The 24,385-nt window shown below is 44.3% G+C and overlaps 1 protein-coding gene across 2 annotated transcripts in view; it reads right to left on the bottom strand.

Annotated features, from left to right (window-relative positions):
• LOC124709139 (heat shock protein Hsp-12.2) overlaps positions 1–24,385 on the bottom strand; it is a 101,740-nt gene that overhangs the window by 20,084 nt on the left and 57,271 nt on the right. For both annotated transcript variants that reach the window (XM_047240808.1, XM_047240810.1), the window contains one exon: positions 15,621–15,789. In XM_047240808.1, coding sequence (XP_047096764.1) covers positions 15,621–15,789 — 169 coding nt within the window. The remainder of the gene's footprint in view (positions 1–15,620; positions 15,790–24,385) is intronic.

The following is a 24,385-nucleotide window of genomic DNA, read 5'->3' as shown; positions in this document are numbered from 1 at the left end:
TACGGAAACACGCAGTATGTTAACTATCGGCCGTTAAATACGCTGTATGTTAACTATCGGCCGTTGTGTGATGGCACTAGTTTTTTGTGTGTGTGTGTGTGTGTGTGTGTGTGTGTGTGTGTGTGTGTGTGTGTTACCGTATTGTGGCCGCGCCTACCAAGGGTTTAAATTTCCTTGAACAGCGCTTTCTCGTAGCATTTGTGCCTTAAAAATTACAGAATGTTCTCGTGTGGAAATATCGGTGGTTGTCGGGGATGTCACCCGGTTGCATTCCCGTAAGATGTCTGAAATACACTGAAGCACGAAAAAAACTGGTATAGGCATGCCTTTTAAAATACAGAAAAAATAGTTCAAATGGCTCTGAGCACTATGGGACTCAACTGCTGAAGTCATTAGTCCCCTAGAACTTAGAACTAGTTAAACCTAACTAACCTAAGGACATCACACACATCCATGCCCAATGTAGGATTTGAACCTGCGACCATAGCAGTCACGCGGTTCCGTACTGAAGCGCCTACAACCGCTCGGCCACCGCGGCCGGCTTCCGAAAACTGCTGCAGATGTGAATGTTGGACCATGAACACCGCCAGCGTGCGAAACATTCAATGAAAACTCATCGATATGGGCTTTCGGAGTCGAAGGCCCATTCGTGTACCCTTAATGATTGCACAACACAAAGCTTTACACTTCACATGGGCCCCTCAACACCGACATTGAAGTGCTAATGACCGGAAACATGTTGCTTGGTCGGACGAGTCTCGTTTCAAATTGTATCGAGCGGATGGACGTGTACGGGTATGGGGACAACCTCATAAATCCATGGACCCTGCATGTCAGCAGGGGACTTTTCAAGCTGTTTGAGGCTCTGGTGTGGGGCGAGTGCAGTTGGAGTGATATGGAAATCCCAGTATGTCTAGATACGACTCTGACAGATGACATATACGTAAGCATCCTGTCTGATCATCTGCACCTATCCATGTCTATTGTGCATTCCTATGGACATGGGCAATTCCAGCAGGACAGTGTGACACCCTACACGTTCAGAATTGCTACAGAGTGGCTCGAGGAACACTCTTCTGAGTTTAAAAACTTCCGCTGGGCACCAAACTCCCTAGACACGAAGACATGAACATTGTCGAGCATATCTGGGATACCTTGCAACGTGCTGTTCAGAAGAGATCTCCACCCCCTCGTACTCTTACGGATTTATGGAGAGCCCTGCAGGATTGAAGGAGTGAATTCCCTCCAGCGCTGCTTCAGACATTAGTTCGAATCCATGCCGCGTCGTGTTGCGGCACTTCTGCGTGGTGGCGGGGGCCCTACACGTTATTACGCAGATGTACCAATTTTTTCGCTCTTCAGTGTGTTATACGCTGGAGAGACTCATGCTTGACAGATTAAAACGTTTCGAACCATTTTCCCACGGTATCATTTCTTCCAGGAGCCCCACTTACTTCATGTATCTGAATTGTGTGTTTTCATTTTCAGCAGGAAACCCAGTGCACAGTATTCACTAGAAATTTTTTGAAATTTGTGGTAAGGTCTATGGGACCAAACTGCTGAGATCATGGGTCCCTAGGCTTTCGCACTTTTTTTTTCACTAGCTGCTTATTTTTTATGACCCACCGTCTAATTTCTTATGGTGGGTCGTATGTTGCCACTTAGCCGCTGTGACTGGGTCCGGGGTCCGGTGTGACTGAAAGTAACACCACCCCGGCTCCCGTCCCCACTCACACCGTTGCCCATCTCCCGCCACGTGGAGGCGGGCTCTATTTGTTTACATCCATTTGATATATTTTTTGTGCAGCATTAGAAAAACTTATAATACAAAATCAAGTGAGATATTAATAAACAAAACGAAATTAAGTGTTTAGAAAGAAGGAAGGAAGAGAATTGAATAGAGAAGAGATAAGTATAATATTGCCCGTCACCTGGTTGTGGGCGGCGGCCCGGGTCTTGGAATGACCTTCAAGACGCTGGCCATCGCTCACCGTGCTTTTAACATCTACCATCCTAAAAACTAGCTTAACTAGAAGAGACTGGGGTACATTAAAGCTAGAAACTAAGACTAAGACCTCCATGTCCAGCCTGCTAAACTTTTTACGATATACAATAGCCGGACGGAGTGGCCGTGCGGTTCTAGGCGCTACAGTCTGGAACCGAGCGACCGCTACGGTCGCAGATTCGAATCTTGCCTCGGGCATGGATGTGTGTGACGTCCTTAGGTTTAATTAGTTCTAAGTTCTAGGCGACTGATGACCTCAGGAGTTAAGTCGCATAGTGCTCAGAGCCATTTGAACAATTTTTGATATACAAGAGAGAGGTAACTGATTTTGTGCTTGGCTCAAAGTTGATAATGAAAGGGTACTTGTGGTAAAAGTAATGACGCTAACGGTTTGTGTTGAGCCTACCAGGCTCCTAGTAAGAGTACATCAAGCGCGAGAACCTCACGGCCCCACCGACAACACGACCTGAACGGCGGTTTTCCCCCATCTACCATAGGTATCCGTCGAGTTGGGCTCAAAAGAGAGGAACCACAATTAAGATCCTTCCATCCAGGCCGTGCGCCGCCTCTTACCAGGAGGCGTAGGTCCCTTGAAGAGGTGCCTAATTTTAAGCTTCAGATCAGAAGTTATTAGTGTAGTGGAGGTTGAGGTATAGGCTGTGTAGGTTGGTTGTACAAACAATTCATGCTGACCCAATGAGGCTTATAATGATACGTGGTGTGGCAGTTAGCACCTTCCGGCCCCGCCAGCAACACAGCCCGAACGGTGGTTTTCCCCGATCTACCATAGGTATCCGTCGGGTTGGCCTCAAATGAGAAGGATCACAATTAAGATCCTTCCATCCAGACTGTGCGCTGCCTCTTAACGGATTACATATTTACATAATCTAATGTAAACTAACTTACGCTAAGGGCAACACACAGAGCCATGCCCGAGGGAGGACTCGAACCTCCGACGGGGGGCAGCCACAGTATCCTCTAGTCCAGGGCTTCCCAACCTGTGGTCCGCGGACCCGTTAGGGGTCCGCCGGCTTTTTCTAGGGGGTCTGCGGCCATCTTTCACCAAATCGTGTAAAATAATGAGTAAAATTATTGAATAAAAATGTGAAAATCAAATTCATCACTATTTTTTTTTTCGTGTGAAACACGTGTGTACTTTTACTTCAGGTCGTATCCCCAAGCAGCCTTTGAGGTTCCTAAGTGAGAACGTATACACAGTTTAGTGCCGGAGAATGCGGCTTCTCTGATCGATTGCTTAGCAACAATACGGGGGTCGTTTGTGCGCTGGCTCACGGCGCTAGATGCGCTAAAGCCTTTTACGCATGCGCGGAGCGAGCTTTGTCGACCAATCACAGCTCTCGCTGGCACGTATGCGGCCCCAGGCATCATTAAATGTTAAACTTGCCTTTGTCAGTGCACTACCTATTTCATAAGTCGATTTTTGACCAGTTTATTACTTCTAACATGGATCGGTGGCTAAAGTCAGGATCATTGAAGAATACTGCAGTTTTTCCATCGCCTTCACAATGGGAAGTTTCCAGTTGAAATGAATGAGGAGGAAGGACGACCAAAGGAAGAATTTACATACATTTGAACATTTTTCTTCGGATTTCACGAAAAACCACACACAAACACAGACACACAAACACACACACACACACACACACACACACACACACACACACACACACACACGAGTGTTAGGAAATATGCATGCTCCTTACACAACCGTAGCCAAATAGTGGAAATGAACAGACCATAAGCGACAGCTTGTCAACAGCGAACAGTTTGAACGTGACGTTAATTGTTCTTGGAGGAAGAAAGCTCCATCGTGTGAAATGTCAATTACCAAGTAATTTTAATCAGCCTATAGTCTGACAAACTGCCTATTGGCTTCTGTCTCGGGTTCTTCGGCCGACGTTCATCTAACGATTTTTCTGACGTTCCGCCAGCACGAGTGGCTGGCATTGTCAAAGCTTCACCCTCCGGCAATGGAGAGCGCACGATGTCGAAAACGAGCTGGGCCCGCGTGTAGATCGGTGGGGAGCGCTGACCCCAGCCGGCAGTCGGCGGCCGGTGTCTCGCCTTTTATGGGCAGACAGGCAGGCAGGACCGAGTCTAGCTAGGCGCGCCCACTCCCGCTCCTCACCCCGCAGGGCCCCAGCCGCGCCACGGCACAAGTGCCGAAGGCCGCGCCGTCCACACGCCAGGTGAGGCGACAACGCCTGATGTACGGCCGGAGGTGCAAATAAGGGCCCCGCGGCCGCGTGCTGCATGCGCGCATAACTACACTACTGGCCATTATAATTGCTACACCACGAAGACGACGTGCTACAGACGCGAAATTTAACCGACAGCAAGAAGATGCTGTGATATGCAAATGATTAGCTTTTCAGAGCATTCACAAAAGGTTGGCGACACATACAACGTGCTGGCATGAGGAAAGTCTCCAAACGATTTCTCATACGCAAACAGCAGTTGAACGTCGTTGACTAGTGTGATGCCTCGAGTAAGGAGGAGAAATGCGTACCATCACATATCCGACTTTGATAAAGGTCGGATTGTAGCCTATCGCGATTTCGGTTTATCGTATCGCGACATTGCTGCTGGCGTTGGCCGAGATCCAATGACTGTTAGCAGGATATGGAATCAGTGGGTTCAGTAGGGTAATACGGAACGCCGTGCTGGATCCCAGCGGCCTCGTATCACTAGCAGTCGAGATGACAGGTATCTTATCCGCACGGCTGTAACGGATCGTGCAGCCACGTCTCGATCCCTGAGTCAACAGATGGGGACGTTTGCAAGACAACAACCATCTGCACGAACAGTTCTACGACGTTTGCAGCAGCAAGGACTATCAGCTCGGAGACCGTGGCTGCGGTTACCCTTGACGCTGTATCACAGACAGGAGCGCCTGCGATGGTGTACTCAACGACGAACCTGGGTGCACGAATGGCAAAACGTCATTTTTTTCGGATGAATCCAGGTTCTGTTTACAGCATCATGAAGGTCGCATCCGTGTTTGGCGACGTCGCGGTGAAAGCACATTGGAGCCGTTTATTCGTCATCGCCATACTGGCGTATTACCCGGCGTGATGGTATGGAGTGCCATTGGTTACACGTCTCGGTCACCTCTTGTTCGCACTGACGGCACTTTGAACAGTGGACGTTGCATTTCAGATGTGTTACGACCCGTGGCTCTACCCTTCATTCGATCCCTGCAAAACCCTACATTTCAGCAGGATAATGCACGACCGCATGTTGCGGGTCCTGTACGGGTCTTTCTGGACACAGAAAATGTTCGACTGCTGCCCAGGACAGCACAATCTTCAGATCTCTCACCAACTGAAAACGTCAGGTCAATGGTGGCCGAACAACTGGCTCGTCACAATACGCCAGTCACTACTCTTGATGAACTGTGGTATCGTGTTGAAGCTGCGTGGGCAGCTGTACCTGTAAACGCCATCCAAGCTCTGTTTGCCTCAATGCCCAGGCGTATCAAGGCCGTTATTACAGCCAGAGGTGGTTGTTCTGGGTACTGATTTCTCAGGATCTATGCACCCAAATTGCGTGAACATGTAATCACATGTCAGTTCTAGTATAATATATTTGTCCAATGAATACCCGTTTATCATCTGCATTTCTTCTTGATGTAGCAATTTTAATGGCCAGTAGTGCACTTTTCTCCTCTGGCGAAGAGGCGTGCTGCAGGCTCAGATCTGCAGAGAGGAATTCCACCGAACCGAGAGAATGCCCTCTCCACTAGCAAAATTCACAATCAATCAATTTGTTCCGGGATGGTCGGCTTTCAGTTACTTACCCATCTTGCCTTTCCGATTTAATTCGCGTGAGATTCTCGATTCGTTCACCACGAACACTGAAATACGCTTCTCATCAAAACGTTATGACGAGACAGATAAGATACCATAACATATTAACAGCTCTGTGGAAATGAATGAAAGTAGGCGAGCATGTTGCTACAGGTCTCCTAGTCGTGCAGAGCAAGTCTGACGCCATGGGGGGTGTGATGGAGGCCCACGAGAAAGACAGGCCGCGGCGTGTACGTCGTGAAGGTAGCCGTGAGGTCTCTCGCTGGCTCAGCTCAGCAGACTGCGTTTCTAGACCTGTTAACTCGTAACTAGCTGTTTACGTACAGAGAACTGCACCTTCCACTGGAATCCGCTATTATGGAGTCTTCTTGTTTATTAGACTTCCAACGATCGGAAGTCTACAGGCCTACTAATAATCTGACGGTTGCACTGCGGTATAACAAAATTAAAATTGTGCCTTAATGATTATCGGTTGCATGAGGCATCTTGTATGAAATGAAGACTGTTACATGTTTCGTTACACGTTCATTTACAAGGCGCAAAATCGTTGTGGAGATGCTCAGTCACCTACAATGGCAGACGCTGAAAGGGAGGCATTCTGAATCACGGTGCCGTTCGCTGTTAAACTTCCGAGAGTGTACATTACAGAGGAGTCAAGCAATATAATACAAATATTTGTAAACATATTGGGCATAACAGCGATCATAATGAACAGCATAGATCCCAAATTAAAGCATACTATTAAGTTGTGTATTTTATTGTATTACTGGTAATCAGAAAGATCTGCAAATAGTAGCCGGCCGGTGTGGCCTAGCGGTGCTAGGCGCTACAGTCTGGAACCGCGCGACCGCGACGGTCGCAGGTTCGAATCCTGCCTCGGACATGGATGTGTGTGATGACTTTAAGTTAGTCAGGTTTAAGTAGTGCTAAGTTCTAGGGGACTGATCTCAGAAGTTAAGTCCCATAGTGCTCAGAGCCATTTGAACCATTTTGAAAATAGCAGATTTCAGCAGAAAATGTAGTTCTCGTCAGTACGTAAACACCTAGCCGCGAATTAACAGGTTTAGAAAAGCATTTAGTCTGCTGAGCTATGAAGCGAGTGAGCTCGGGGCTATCCTCGTGACGTACGGGCCTCAGCCTGTCTTTCTCCTGGGCCTCGGCGTGTGATCAGCGGTGCCTATAGCGGCAAATGAGACTGGCCCTGCAACACGAGGCAGTTGCAGGAACGGGTAAAAAACGGTGTTTATCAATCAGCGAGTAGTTACGGTGCACTGTGGTGTCGTTCTTCGATTGCTACATGGCCCGGAGATAACGTCTGGTTGACTTCACACACGGAAGAATCTTAGAAAAACTGGAAGGACGAAGTGTGACGAATGTAGCTCAGGGGTTTGGTATTTCTCACAGTGTTGTTGCACGTGCATGGGGAGCGTTCCGAACCAGTGGCCCTACTAACCGAAAGAGAGGGGGTTGTCGACTGCGGTCACCTAGAGCAGCAGATATCCGCTACATTGTGCAACAGATTGGAAAGGACCCACTTCAAACAGTGGGTGCAATTGCAACCACATTTAACAGGGCTGCAAGGCACGCAATGTCACGTTCCACATTGGCACAGCCGGCCGGTGTGGCCGAGCGGTTCTAGGCGCTTCAGTCTGTCCTCAGGTTAGGTAGGTTTAAGTAGTTCTAAATTCTAGGGGACTGATGACATCAGCTGGTAAGTCCCATAGTGCTCAGAGCCATTTGAACAGTGGCACAACGACTGCGTGGGGGTGGTCTCTCTGTCCGCGTTCTGTTGACGCCCGTCTGCGATAGTCCGAAGAGCATTGGTTGAGGACCAACGAGGAGTGGAGTCGCATGCTCTTCTCGGATGATTCTTGACGTACCATCACATGGCGAGAGGTGGGAACGCGCAATGCTCACCGGAACATTGCCAAACATAAGCGCTCTGGTGATCAAAGTGTTACACTTCTTTAGAGGAGAGCAGTTGTCTTTACGCGGTAAGCAATGTGTAATATGGCTGTGCCTCTCACTTTAGTTTGTTAACGTATGTTTTGCGGCTATCGGACTCGAGTTCGGTGGCGTAATTTCTGTTCGTATCATTGGATATTTCTTTCACTTACCGCCTGTATTGCTTTTACACATACCGGGTGTCTCTCCTAGGATATGTTAGGCGCGTAGTTTTTCTTTCTTTTTGTTTTGTTTCAGCAGATATTTGCAATTTCGTCTGTCCAGTCTAGCTGGAGTCAGCCCACAAACACAGCTCATCTTTCATGCGACACCCAGCATCGGTTTGTTTCCGCTAACAAACAAAATGATTTTTAAATCGGATTTTAGGAGTCCACTCGATAGAGCGGTCGCAAATTATTCTAGTGAGATATTTGTTTTATCGATATGTATTAACAGGGACAGTAAAATGCAAAGAATAAACAGTACTCCAGCAGCCATTCACGTGGCGCCCTGATTTGCAGTGAGCGCTGCCTCTATGCAACAGCGCTACTCGGTCGCTTCTGGAGTGCTGGTTAGTCTTCCTGTTTCACTTTCGCTATTAATGCGCACCAGGTAGGACTGACAGTGGAAACAGAGAAGATCCAAAGAAGAGCGGCACGTTTCGTTACACGTTCACTTAATAGGCGCAAAATCGTTGTGGAGATGCTCAGCCACCTACAGTGGCAGACGCTGAAAGGGAGGCATTCTGAATCATGGTGTCGTTCGCTGTTAAACTTCCGAGAGCGTACATTACAGAGGAGTCAAGCAATATAATACAAATATTTGTAAACGTATTGGGCATAACAGCGATCATAATGAACAGTAAATGTAAATGTCGTGGCTAGGGTCTCCCGTCGGGTAGACGGCTCCGCGAGTGCAAGTCTTTCGATTTGACGCCAGTTCGGCGACTTGCGCGTCGATGGGGATGAAACGATGATGATTATTTCAACACAACACCCAATCCCGGAGCGGAGAAAATCTCCGACCCAGCCAGGAATCGAACCCGGGCCCTTAGGATTGACATTCTGTCGCGCCGACCACTCAGCTACCGGGAGCGGACGTAATGAACAGTAATAAATATTAAATAGAACACACTTGCTCGCAAAAAAACACTTTTATTCATAAGTTGTGACCGATTTCGACCCGATGTGGATCATCTTCGCCCCATACTCTAAAATTAAGCTACTTTCCATATACAATATTTTAGTTCCAATGCAGAAAAATTTTTCAATCAACTATTTGTAATTAAATTAAAAACAGTGATTACACAGTATTCTGGACGTATTATTAAAGGGTCTATATCACTGGCAATGCTGGACAATGGTTGCATATGTTTTCTACTGTGTATAACACGGCATGCAAGGTTAACGCTCGACGCTGAACGCCTACTTGCAACCAACGCAAATATGGACATCATTCGAGGCCGAATCGAATGCAGTACGACAGTGGCATAGCATCTTTGATCACTATCGGCAAATTGTCCGTGTCGTTAGGTAACCAGCGGCGTCCTGCAGCCCATATTTGGTGTACGCAAAGTCCTACAGAGTACAGCCACTAACGTAACTGATGCCACTGGCTGGTCAATTGTACTTCTTTTACGTAAAATTATAACTGTATAACGTATAAATTGTTATCTAGATATAACTTACGATAATAGACAGCATAGTAGTAACGTTAATATTTATGCTATGCGACATATTTCACATACGTTGTATCCTGTTGGCTAAAGATGACGTAAGGCGACAGGCAATGGGCGGGGCACCTGCTATTTAACTCTATGATGCCGTCACATAGTCAGCAGCTGACATCAGAGGATGGTATACACCGTACCTGTTCCGTGCCGTAGTCTCCACACGTCATCACTGGGTACAGCATCGCCTAATTTATTTTTAACGTACTGTTTATCATGTTTAATGTTTCCCTCTGTTTTGCTGTAGTCTGAATTACAGAGTAGTGTCCGAAGATGACCCACATCGGGTCTAAACCGGTCGCCTCTTACGAATAAAAATGCTTTTTTGCGATCAAGACAGCTCTGAATAATATTTTATTACGACATACTACTACCTCCTACGTAAACTTGTCTCGCCAAAGACCATAAAGGTAAAATGGAAGAGATTCGAGCTCACACGGAGGCTCATAGATAACCGTTCTTCTCACGGTCCATTCGCAACTGGAACAGGAAAGAAGGGAAGTAAGAGCGATACACGAAGTACCCTTCGCCATGCATAATAAAGTTACTTGCGGGGTACAGATGTCGACTTAGGTTACAATTATGTGCTGAACCCCAATTCGAAACTGAAGCTTTTCCGTTCTCGGGCAATATTCATACCGCGTGAGCTATTCAGGAACGAGTCAAGATTCGCATTTACAGCTTCAGTTTTGGAAGTATCTCCCACTACGGAACTGGAATGACGTTCGGGACAACAGAGCGTAAAACCCTCGTCCAGCCATCCCAGCTGCGACTCCACGACCACTGACGGAACCAGTTGAAGCCTCCATTTCTTTCTGAATTTTCAGAGCACCAATAGCACTCGTGTCTGGTTGCCCACTAAGGGGCCGATCGTCCAAACAACCCACAGGTGCTATCTTCGTGATTATTTTCTGTTGTGGCGTAGCAAGACAGCCACGCCACGGAAGTAGCCGTAAGGCACGCGTTTGGCAGGCAAGATATAGGTCTGTAACAGGATACGTAATGAATGCTATAAAGAAAAGTACATAGCTTCTAGACTACTTAACTTTAATCCATCCTTTTGGTACATCTGGAGATTGTGGCGATACAAGTGAGATTCTTTAGATACATGCAATGTTACTAATGGCGCCTTGCTAGGTCGTAGCCATTGACTTAGCTGAAGGCTATTCTAACTATTGGCTCGGCTAATGAGCAATGCTTCGTCCGTGTAGTCGCTAGCAAAGTCGTCCGTACAACTGGGGCGAGTGCTAGTCCGTATCTCGAGACCTGCCTTGTGGTGGCGCTCGGTCTGCGATCACACAGTGGCGACACGCGGGTCCGACATGTACTAATGGACCGCGGCCGATTTAAAGCTACCACCTAGCAAGTGTCGTGTCTGGCGGTGACACCACATTTTCTTCACAACGGCGCTTGTCACAGGACCTTAACCCGTTCGGATACCCTTCTGTATCACGACTGGTCGCTGAGCTAAACGGGCTGTATCCTCAGATGGGAAACGAGCACGGTTTGGTGTTTTTCGCCTACACGTTTCTCCATGCTTGGCACGCTCCGGTTGCCCCACATTTCCCATCCACGAGAGCGCACACGCACTCTCTCTCTCTCTCTCTCTCTCTCTCTCTCTCACACACACACACACACACACACACACACACTGACAATGCGCCGATAGAAATCTGCGCACGCGCGTGCTAAGGGGCGCTTCGCCGTGCATATTCATGAGGCGTGAGTGAATGTGCCTTCGCGAACACTCCGCTTCCCTCAGCGCAGCTGCCGCCGACCGGCGGCAAGCAGATACTACATGCGGTAACGGGCTCCTCCTTTTTAACAGCGTGTCGCCTCTACGAAAGACGCGGAACGGCAACTGCAACGTGTTGCACGCCGAAGCTGCAACAGCACTGTTCTTGTTGTGTTCTTCATTCCGGAGACTGGTTTCATGAAGCTCTCCGTGCAAATCTATCCTGTACAGGCCCCTCCACTTCCGAATAACTATTTCAGTCTACACCTACTAATGGAAAAATACTCCTACTGGAACACAAAAAAGCGAATATGCTCCTGTTTACTAAAAGACTGCCTGAAAAGTGGGGTACCAGCTGCCTCATTCACACCTTAAAATTTTTTCCAAATATTTTGGCATGTGAACTTATTCGCGTTTTTTTAACATCCAACTCACCTCTCACTCTCACAAGCTCCCATAACTGTAACTCTCTCACACCCACTAGTCCATCGCTGTAAGTCGTTCTCATCCATCCAGTCCCACTTGCCCATTCTAACTCACTCATTCAGCCCAACTTAATGTCAGTATCACTTTGTGTCTCTTTCTGTCTCCTGTCTCAAAGCCACAGTCTACTTCATTCCGTCATACTACTACAGTCTCCTCTCACTGTAAATGTCTCCCTTTTGCTCTCTCTTACTGCTACTATCTCATCCCTTGCTTCTCATTGCTGCTGTCTCTTCTTACTGTCACTATTGTCTTTTCCTCGTTGTGATTGTCATACACTGTGTCTCATTATCACTGGCTCTCACTCTACAATTGTCTCCTCCTCTCTTTCTATAGCACAACCACTGTCTACTATCTTCCGACATTTCTTACTTTACAGTCTCTTCCCAAATGCCGTGGTCTCTTTCTCTCTCAGTATAAAAAAGTGACGGTATGTCTGCGTGCTAAAATTTTTAAAAGTACTGAGGACGGTAGAATGAGGCATCTGGTAACCCGTACCCCCCCCCCCCCCCCCCCCACTTTTCACCCGGAGTCTTTTAAAACAGGGTCATATTCGTCTTTTTTGTTCTCCGACAGGAGAATTTTTCCGATGTTCTCTTCTTTTCCCTGCTACAGCAGGCCACGTTACTCATATGAAAACAATTTTATAGGTCACTAAAATTTTGATGTTTTACTTATGTGATGATGATGATGATGTTTGGTTTCTGGGGCGCTCAACTGCGCGGTCATTAGCGCCCGTACAAAGTCCTAATTGTCACATAATTCAATTTTTACGCAGTCCAATCTAGCCACTGTGACAAAGGAGGAGGATGATGACAACACAAACAGCCCGTCCCCAAGCAGAGAAAATCCCCAACCGGGCCGGGAATCGAATCTGGGACCCCGTGATCCAAAGGCAGCAACGCTATCCGCTAGACTACGAGCTGCGGACTTTTACTTATGTGAAACTGGAATAACATAAGACTATGATATTTTATACCTCAGACCGGGTTTTACGTGCACAAAAAATTTTGCATGTTCTGAAGAACAGTACTACATACTGTTTGATGATAACGGGACACTTAACAGTATATTCCTCCGTTCAAAATGGCTCTGAGCACTATGGGACTTAACATCTATGGTCATCAGTCCCCTAGAACTTAGAACTACTTAAACCTAACTAGACTAAGGACATCACACAACACCCAGTCATCACGAGGAAGAGAAAATCCTATTCCTCCGTGCTACGTCACTTTATAAACTACGTTTTCGCCCCACACCGGATTTATCATGTACAAATAAGGTAAATTTAAACCACCTTACCTCCGAAACTGGTACAGATATCAAGAAAATTTTCTAGGCTCTTCGAGATCGGGATCTTAGGAATATATCGAGAAAATTACAGTCATTTACTGCGCATGGCCGTCTTGGAATCTGTGGCTTGGTTTTCTCAGGAGCTACCCATCAACTAAAAGGTGCCTCCATAAGTTCGCTAAGATGCACCGTAGACCGCATCTGATGCAAAAAGAGCGGCTCGATTTGCTGCATTTTCCTAAACTGGAGGAATATCGTATTATTCACACTTCGGCCCCATACTGTAGGACAGTTACGTTAAGACGATCTGTACAAATGGTCCCTAGCCAAAGGGATATCCAAAACACTTGGGCTTACCTTTCAACACCAACAGAAGATGAGACATTAGCCCCGGGAATTTACCGTTTTTATGCGCTGCGTTTTGGAATGTATTAGGTAGCACATGCTGGCGCATGCGTACATATATCATCAAAGCTTATATTAGTCGGTAGCATTACAGTCGAAAGGACAATGGGAATGACACATTTGACAGTGGCCAGATCTTGGCTGCCCTGCATGGGACACACTGTCTCCAAGTTCGTACAGGAAACTGGGCTTAATGCATCCAACTGTGTCACGGGTGCACAGTGAGTACGATTTTTGTAAAAGCTACGAGCCAAACCGTGAATCGGACGTTTACAAAAGCTACAACCCTCTTGGAAGATGTCCTGCGCAGATGTGGACGAAATGTTCGGTTTCTCCAAGAAATTCTTTCGACTATGGCATAATAGTGCAGAGTATTTTAATAGAAAGTCCTAACTGTGGATGTCAAACGATTTATGTAACGCACTCCTGAACCTTTGCATTCAACTTACTCGCTAAGATCGGCTCTCTTGTAAGTATATTTAGGTATGCCCAGGGCCGGTTCGAAAACATTTTTCCGCACAAGCGATTTATTATTTGCCACTTGCCTCCCCACTTTCCCCTCGTACACTTTCACCAGTGTTACATTTCGCTACTAATTGTGGTATGCACAGTATACAAATCTTGCACTTGGTCACCACACTCAGCTTGACGCCCAAAGCAGTCGCTACTAATTGTGATACGTCCTGTACAGAAATATTATAGCTGCCACACCTCTGAAGGCGTTCCAAGCGGCGTCTTGTGTCGTTTGAGCATAAGGCCGGTCCTCGCTATGCCCTACCTAGCAATTTCGTATAAAACTGCGATGAACTAGGAGAACGACAACCGAACGACGGCAATGAGAATTTTAATTAAACATGATTCTGCAAAAACTGACATAACCTCCTTGGAGATAAAATCCACGATCTCTAGTTTTAAAACAGATTTGTTGACCGACCTGACTCCATTAATTTTTTAAAATTACCGATTTCGGTCAACATGAATCACCCTCAGATATGATTGTGTTGGTTACAAGAGTATATCACCCAACCATTAGCAAAATTTACATGGTACGTCACACAATAAAATGATTTAATGAATGCAATAAAAGTTTTATTTTATGACATCGCACGTTTATTCTGCTGATAGTTGGATGAGTTACTCTTGTAACCGATACTATCAGACCTGAGGATTGTTCAAGTTGAACCGAAACCGGTCATTTAAAAAAAAAAAAAACCGGTATAATCTGTTTTAAATATGAATTTTTTTCGAAGGTTGTATATAGCCTTGCACGGATCTAAAAATAATCAAAACAGGAAAGTTGCACATAATTCCACACTGACCATTTGGCAGTCACTGATAGTTTATTTCATTTCGAGCACTTACAATGTGTATTCGTAACGAAAGGTATTTATCAAAGGTTCTTTTTTTTCTAATGCTGTAAAGAATATAAACAAAGAGATCCGCTACTAATATTTTGTAAAAAGGTGAAAATTGTAATCTGGCTGAATACTGGCAAACGTGTGTGCTCCCATTTCGTCAGAAAAACACTCGCATCCTCCCACCACTACCTTCCCGATCTTCCTCTACTTGGTCTCCTTAAGACACCTTCTCCTAGTAAGAGTTGGCGGTTTGGTCTTAACAGTGCACCGTGGAAAGCTTCTTCTGATATACAGCTGTACCATCTTCCAATGTCTTTCGGCCACGAGTTTCTCCGTCTTTCAATAGACCATTCACTTTCTATCTTTCCTTTAAGTTATAATAACTGGTATCTCTGAAGCCCTCTTAACATGTCCTACGCATTACATCTTGCTTAGTTTCACAATATTATGTAGCAGTTCTTGTTTCTTTTTCCTCCGATGAAGGTGTTTTACGTTTGACATTTTTAATATCCAAGATATACGCAACAGACGACGATACAAATACATTCAAAGGGCTCAATTCGTTTTCCAGCGGTTGGGCCAAGGTATGTGAAGGAGAACAGATAATGTGTAGCATCGAATCATTCTGGTTCTCAATAGGAAACTGAGGTTTGACCTCATGAAGAATTGTCTTACGTCGAGAATTGTTTTCTGGCGTGTTCAATTATGGATTTTATATCTCGCTTGAAGTCGCATTTTTGTTCGAATATTGGTTTCTCAGATCGTTGAAGAATGTGTGTGTGTGTGTGGATGGATAGGATGGGGATCTTTACTTTAGACGTCACCGTTAGGTACTTACCAGCAGTTTGTTGTCTACCGTCTTGACAACGATCTCCTCCGGCTGGTATTGGCTAACGTCGAAGCGCAGCTTGAGAACTTTGCTCTGGCCTTCATCCTGGATGAGGGGCGAGTTGAAGCCGTCCAGCCACGTGCGCGGGGAAGATGCGACGTCGGTCGAGGAGGTCGTGCTGCAAAATGGAACTACTATGAGCCACATGCACCACATTAAACTGATCTGAAATGTAAATTTTATGCTGCTAACATACTTTACGATTATTGCAATGTATGATATTATTCATCACAGGATTAATCACAGTTTGGAAAAAAAACGACGGCAGTACTTAGTCATGATGATGCTGACAGGTTTGGTGCCCGTTCTGTGTTCAGATTTTCAAAGACTAGCCATTCGCAGATCTCAGGTGTTATACGAAAGCATCTGTTTTTTGTATTTTCAACTAACATTACGATGTCGAGTAACGCTGGATGACATGGAAATATAGGCATATTGGGCAATCTCTGCGCTACAATACGTACGTTTCAGAGCAGGATTCTGTCGGATACTTGCCAATATCTGCAGAGAAAGAGAAAAAAGGAATTGCGTCCCTATTTCATAAATGACTGTCAATAATCATCTTGCGAAAGCCGCAGTTCTTCTCATTTCCGTGGTTGCTGAGAAAAATTGGAGAAGAATTCCGCTTTATGTATGGCAATGTTCAATAATTTTGTTTTCACCCAGACATTCTTCAGCACTTTTTGTACTGTCTTCTGTGGGTTTATCTATTTTTTCCTCACGTGAAGCTATTGGTTGTTTATTCTGATAACTTTAAATGTACTACCCATTCTACAGATTGTTTGTCGTTACACATGCATTTTGTAAGATTTGTTTCCCAAGCACAAAAAGTGTTGTAACATGCCCGCATCTCGTGGTCGTGCGGTAGCGTTCTCGCTTCCCACGCCCGGGTTCCCGGGTTCGATTCCCGGCGGGGTCAGGGATTTTCTCTGCCTCGTGATGGCTGGGTGTTGTGTGATGTCCTTAGGTTAGTTAGGTTTAAGTAGTTCTAAGTTCTAGGGGACTGATGACCATAGATGTTAAGTCCCATAGTGCTCAGAGCCATTTGAACCATTTTTTGTTGTTGTAACATGTTTGGTTAAAAACAAACTACGGTGCCTTGCATAAGGCTATGGGCTGACCAGACTGCAGAGAGAAAAACCCGGGACACTTGTGTTTGTACTTTATGCCTAACTTCATTACTATATTAACTCTTAGCTTCTTGTCAGTTATCGTGATGTTTTCAAATCGATAATAGGCCTATGACGATGTACCAGCTGAAAACCCATAGCAAGAATGTATCTTCATTTTGTGAATTGGAAAGGAAAATGTATGCACATTACACATAAATAAAATTATTTTCTTCAGAAATAAAAAAGGCTGATACATACTTTTTTATTGTAATAGCCTGGATATATTTTCTGCGATGTTCAGTCACTGACCAGACACTGAGGTACAATTTTTTAATCCTAAAAACTGTGTAATATTACTGACCAGTAACAAGATGCAAATTACACATTTCGTACTAAAATTTAAGATTTCAGACTTTAAGGACAAGCATGCATGCATGACAAAAAATTTTCAATAAACGCTACTAACACACGCCGCATCGCTCACGTTCTTCACAAAATGAGCTTGCATATGGGTGCATTACCGTTAGAAGAAATGGTATAAGTTAACTGGTGCTCATTTATACTTCCTTTGGCTTTGGTTTTACATGTCGTGAGGGCCATAAAGTGGAAGGTCAGCAAGTTAGGGGTAGGTAATACCTGCTTTTCTTTTCAACGTATTTCTTACTCTTTCTTTAGACATAAGACGAGTTAAGGCAAATGCGGTGAAAATATATATGTTTCTATAACGTTTTGCTTCTAGGAAACTTGTTCTTAAAAAATATTTGTTTAAATGAAAAGTATTATTGAACGCATTTTGTTTCTCGATTAAAAACCAGGACAATTATGTGTCCCGAATGATTTTCTCAGGACACCAGGATATTTATATGAAAACCCGAACGTCTGGTCAGAATTCCTCCCCAGTAGCTATGAGTATTAACACACGTATCACGTAACTTTGTTCTGTTTAGAAACTTTGTATTTTTTTAACAATCACTGGGTACTACAAGTTAAGGAATTTTACAGAACTAAATAAAAAGCCGACACTAAAAAGTTATTATGATAACGCACTCCAAATCAAAGATTCTCATTCAAAATAATGTCTTTGGATTCTTCGTAACAGTGAAATCTCAAAAAGGAATAAAGTAATGTTCTTTGTTAGATGTGTACCGTAATCAATGAGCATGCAGTGCACAAAGCAAACTGCGTTATTTGTAATATTATCAAGTATTAAAAAACGTAAGTGTAGGAGCCTTCTCACCTGAGTTCTGCAGCGAAGTAATAAACAATTTAGCATGTGAGATCGACTTGTTTCAGCTTTCAGTTTTGTTCTATAACAGTTTCGTACTCTAATATATACAGTTTCTTTATCAGTTTTCTAAATATAGGCCTAATTTTTTTTGTCTTACATTTCTTCCCAACGTTTTCTTTGTAGCAGTTATTTCAAGTCTGATCAGATATTTCCAGTTAACGATTCATGAAAGTTACGTACATTGGGTACACTCATGTGAGGTATATTTATACGAAATGCTACACATTTGACGTTTTGAGCTACAATACTCTTAAGACAGTGAACAGAACAATAGAAGAGCCATAAAGAATCGGAGTATCACAATGGGTGATTCGTGGAGAAAGGGGATCGAAAAAGTCATTGTATTTAGGTGCAAAACCACTAAAACACTCCGACGCATGAAAAATGTATTGCCGCGTGACCTAGTAAACTTCCGTATCGACTCATTGCGTTCAACGACCCGTCCGGTACAGGCGAACTAAACAGGTCGCACAACTCTATGCGTCATTCATCGTTCATGTAACGAAAGCTTGTGCGATGGCTCCCGGCTCTTGTCCGAGTTCATGGCCGGCCGCGGTGGTCTAGCGGTTCTAGGCGCTCAGTCCGGAACCGCGCGACTGCTAAGGTCGCAGGTTCAAATCCTGCCTTGGGCATGGATGTGTGTGATGTCCTTAGGTTAGTTAGGTTTAAGTAGTTCTAAGTTCTAGGGGACTGATGACCACAATTGTTAAGTCCCATAGTGCTCAGAGCAGAGTTCATGAGTTGGAAAACATTTTCTCCACCAAATTTTGGCCAGCATGGGGAGTCAAGGTGGTGGCGTGTTGTTCCCGACCTCCGGAATCACGTCAAAATTATGGATTACATACACAACCGATCCGCAGTGTATCAGACTGCGGCGTTTTTTATTATGATCCGTCTGTCCGATTGGAATGGTGTAGTCGGGGGCTACCTTGTCAGGATTCATTCATAACCATCGTCGGCAACAGCAGAAAACTTACACACACATGCTCGTCACAGTCACAGTTACCTTAAAAAAGAATAAAAAAGAAAAAAAAAGAAAAAAGAAAAAGGGAGACGAATCTGAAATTATCCTACCGTTAAGTTATTTTTATCTGTAAAGCGACAGGAGGGGCGCTTTAGACTACGAGCTTGGAACACACAGCGAAATGCGAAGGTTCGGACAGCAGAAAGATTTTCGGCAACACAGCGGCAGATGGCAGAAAAACAGCGCGCGCAACAGAAGGCAGACGACGCAAGCGAGCCCGCATCTGCTTGGCCATTAATCACACGATTCGCGCGAGGGGGATAAAAGAAAAGGGAGAAAAAAGCAAGCAAGCATGGCAGCTCGAGAAGAAAGCGCGACTACCGCAACCATACAAGGACGAATCTGTGTTTCCAAAATGTCCAAATGAAGAGTAACGCTCGGTGGACGTCGGCGTTGAGTCTAGACAATACTCAAAGCTCAGATAGCTTTCACAAAAAGGGAGTGACCGATCTAACTAACATTAATAGTCTACTAAAAGAACCAATCTCTGTCACGAAATAACAAAGAACTTTAAATTTATGTAACATCTGACACAGATACTTCAGTGTCTAATGCGTCAGACCAATACATTTTCGTTAATATATAGAATTGTGACATCTCTGTTGTTGTGGTCTTCAATCCGAAGACGGATTTGAGGAATCTCTCCACGCTGGTCTATCCTGCGAAAGCCTTTTGTCTCTGCTTAAATACTGTGCGGTACATCAATTTGGATCTGCAAGATTTGGTCTGATAGTACAGTTTTTACCTCTTTACATTCCCCTCAAATACCAGATTGACGACTCCTTGATGGCTCAGGATGTTCCTATAAACGTAACCCTTCTCTTAGTCAAGTTGTGCCATAATTTTTTTTCTCCCCATTTCGAGTCAGTACCTTCTCCCTCAGTCACCCGGTCTACCCACCCGATATTTATCACTGTCTTGTAATAACACATTTCTGAAGCTTCTGTTTTCTTCCGTAGGTTCCAGACAAATGCCCCCAGAAAATGACTTCCTAATACGCCTTTCAGTCACATCAATGTGACCACCGTCTATGTTCGACGTCGATGTCCGATTATCACTCACAGAGGGCAGGTGATAGCACTAGCAGTGGAAAGCATGCAGTGCGTGTTGGGCGACGCGGAAAACAGTGCAATCGCTGTCGTAATGTGGAAACGGAATGATTTATCTACCGTAGAAAAGGGCATGACTATTGGCTTTCGGATCGGCACATTGTGTACCGTGATTCATCACTCCACACAACGTTTTTCCACTGTGCAATCGTCCAATGGTTACGCTCCTTACACCAAGCAAGGCGTCGTTTGGTACTCACTGGCGTGATGTGTGGTTTATGAGCAGCCGCTCGACCATGAAATCCAAGTTTTCTCGCCTCCCGTCTAACTGTCATAGTATTTGCAGTGGATACTGATGCAGTTTGGAATTCCTGTGTGATTGTCTGGACAGATGTCTGCCTATTGTACGTTGCGACCCTCTTCAATTTTCGACGGTCTCTGTCAGTCAACAGACGAAGCCGGCCTGTACGCTTTTTGATGTACGCTTGAATAAGCATATTTGAAACTGCGGGCTCGCGTCAGAAGCATCTCTGCCCTCTTCAGAATGTGGAATTAAGTAAAACGTGTTAAACGAAATACTTAATGATGACCTACGTCAATTTTCTCCGCGCTATGTTACAGTAATATGTTTAATTAATAGCAGACGGCTCCCTTAGAAATTAGCGCATGTCAGTTGTCTCAACCAAAAACTGCGTGAATTTATCTACGCGCCATACATAGTGAAGAATTTCCCCTACGAGTAGCGCAAAATAACTTTTTATTAAGAATAGCTAAATTCAGCATTTATGAATATCTTCGAATGACAGTGCTTGAAACGTGTATATTTATTGTATGTCAGAAGGGAACTACTTTCCTTATTGAAAGTGTGGCGGAAGTAGGGCGGCTCTGCAGATGACCAGCTTCATGCTGCTGGTGTCTTTCCGCCGAGGGAAGTCCTGGAGTGCAGCCATGAAAGTAGTAAAGTGGATTATTTTTTTATACTGTGATTTTCTTTTCCCCCAACTATTTGTATAGGTCTAAGCAAGCACCGAACATTAGATCATCCTGTAGTCGACATGAGTTTGTTCCAGTGAATCTTTTTATTATTATTTACGTGAATACTGCGTAGGCAGCAAGTGTCAAGTGACGTTATAGGGATATGTAGGAGGATTTGAGAGGAAAAAAAAAATGCGTAATTGACTGTAGCGATCAGCGACGAAAATCTGCAACGGGCGGCCCACTTTCAGTTTCTGGGAAGAACGCCCACTCTCCAAGTGGATGCAGACTTCAGGCCTTGACGCACGTTGTCCGCAAGCTGTACGTAATCGTGGTGAGCGCAAGATTGGAAGCGGTGAGCGTATTTGCTTTGCTTGGCTGAAGTCAGCGGGCATCGTGTCACAACATCCCGTTAGGTGTCTGACGTGATCATATGATCCAGAAGGGGAAACAAAGGCCAGCAAACAGTTTAGATAACGTCCAAGACAAACCCTGTGAACTCAGGCGTGAGTCATTCCTGTTCTGCTCACGGAATCACAATATGCCACTCTACAGAAACGAAATTTATCGCTTGTATGCAAGTCTATCGTTAATACTCGTTCTTCTTCCAAAGGACAAGGACAGAAAATCTCCTCTCAACGCTTTGCGCTCTATTGCAATCTCCTGGTTTTATTACAATGCGTTACTCAAGTTCTTTAATGTTAATTGTGTGTACCACGCCAAAATTTGCGTTCGCAAACAAAATTAACGGTCATAATGTAAAGATATATATGTTCAGGATGCGAGTAAAGAAAGCAGAGACTTAAGGAAAAACAATGTTGTTTTAAAAATATGGAAACCAAGGTATTCCCGGGTTCGATTCCCGGCGGGGTCAGGGATTTTCTCTGCCTCGTGATGACTGGGTGTTGTGTGATGTCCTTAGGTTGGTTAGGTTTAAGTAGTTCTAAGTTCTAGGGGACTGATGACCATAGATGTTAAGTCCCATAGTGCTCAGAGCCATTTGAAACCATGGTAGCAGTGATAAACCCCTCTTAATTCTAGTATGTAGATGAAGGAAAAAGAGAGTGTAGAGCGATTCAGAATGGAAACAATAATGCAAAGATACAGATAAAGCCAAAACTAGTAGACAAACTAGCCCTTTTGGCCGAAAGTAAGGATAACTTACAACTTTTGAATGAGATACGGAAGATATTTAGCATAGAATGTAGACAAGGTTAACGAATTAAAGATACTGCAGCAAAAATTTTTGATCATTTATCCGGTGATATAAAATGTCTGACAGACAGCAAAGTGAAGTAAAATTTAGAAACAAACTGAAAAAATTTCTCCTTGACAATCCTTCTGTTCCGTAGTAGAATTTCTATTATTGTAATGAGTAAAAGTTGGTGGGTAGGAATTACTAACTCACATCTACATATTAAAAAAAAGTTATAAATGTGCAGCATGTAGCCATATTCACAAATTAATTTGTGATGGAACGTAAAATGACTCGTTCCACATCATTACGATTTATCGTGCAAAATGATCCATGGAACACGAAAGTAGCTAAGTAACTAAGATGAAAAATAAACAGTAGCAATAGGCAGGAGAATAATGGTTCGCTAAGCATAAAATATGATGAAGAAACATCTACATCTAACAGTGATTTGAACTGTTATCGTTATACCATTTTGATACAGTTTCAGAGCTAGAAACTTTTACCAATTTCATAAAGTTTCCACATCCGTTGTCAAAGAACAAAGCGATTTTCGGAACAACACCTTTTCTGGAGTGTATTCTGATGTTATACTGTCTCTTCTCCCAATTTTTTTGCCCTTTTCCCATGTTGGGTGGCCCTTTTTCCACCGGCTCACAGTTGCCTAATATCAGCTTGTTATAATAATGCTTTCGTATCGGCTGCTTAGAGTGGACATGTGGATACTACTGACTAGCTGGGCACTCGCGGATCAACAGTAGTTACATTTTTTTATTAGAGTTTATCTTGCCAAGAGTAAATCTCACAATCAGTTTTAAACTGTGAATGTATTAACCTTTTTTCGATTTAAAAATCATCACCTTTATATTATTACATAATTAGCAGCTGCTTCAAGTTCAGCCAATCAGAACGCATATATGTTTACACTGTCCTTCTCTCCTGACCTCCGCAATTGTACTTTGAACAGTTACTATTTAACGCATTCAAGCACGTGTATTTGTTTGTAGAAGTTAGATTCTGTAATTTAGTTTCCTCGTATTTTACTATCGACTGTTATCTTTGTTTTTAAACACATGATCTGCTGACAGCTTGCTAAAAAGTTGAAACCTGTAATGATACCGCGTAACCTTTCCTCATCCTACTCTAATCCCAGAGTGTGTTTCGTTCCTAGTTACCTCGCCGACGGTTGGTGAAACCCTATCATTCCGTACATCCTTCGACTACTCTGTAAACAATCAGTATAAAATTTAAGCCAAGGAACTTATGACTGGAAATATGTCATACCGAAAAACACCATATCCCCGAACTCAAAGCGAGAGCATATAGCTCATGGGACGGAGAGCAGGAAACAACTCTATGGCAGAGTGGCCGCCATTGCTATAAGCTGCTATCTCCACCCAAAAGACCGTGCTTCACGGATTATCCTCGTAGCACCTGATGTGATTGGGCTGAGTTTTAGTCACGTTAACTTCCCCAGTCACCTTCACAGGACAATCTACAGGGATTCCCCCACTTTTTTATGCAACTCGACATTATATGGTGGTTTAAATGCCATACACTTCAGTGTGAGTGGTGTGGTGACCATCAGGTAACTTAGTGCAAGAAACTAAGGAAAATGAAACGTCGGTGTCCTAGTAATATCACCACAATCATCCTCGCATCAAAAAATGCAAAAAAATAACAAATTAATTATGAACTTTTTACAAGATTCAAACCATTATATAAAAACACAAACTTTCTTCCGCTCCATACGTATAAAAAAATGAAATGACCGTGTGGCATTGATGGCACGGAGACCCCATCCGGGGAAGTTCGGCCGCCGGGTAGCAAGTCTTATTTCAGGTGAAGCCACATTGGGCGACTTGCGCGTAGGTGATGATGAAATGATGAGGAGGACAACACAACACCCAGTCCACGAGTGGGGAAAATCTCCAGTACGGCCGGTAATTGAACCCGAGCCCGCTGAATGGTAGGCAAGCACGTTACCACTCTCCTAAGATGGAGGACCTCCATATGTATAAGGGGCGGTCAAAAGAAAACGAGACACATGGAAAGAAGTAAGTGAACTGGT

The sequence above is a fragment of the Schistocerca piceifrons genome, chromosome 7 (assembly GCF_021461385.2).
Source record: "Schistocerca piceifrons isolate TAMUIC-IGC-003096 chromosome 7, iqSchPice1.1, whole genome shotgun sequence".
NCBI lineage: Eukaryota > Metazoa > Arthropoda > Insecta > Orthoptera > Acrididae > Schistocerca > Schistocerca piceifrons.
Note: the sequence above shows the minus strand (reverse complement) of the source record. Positions and strands in the feature narration are given on the sequence as shown.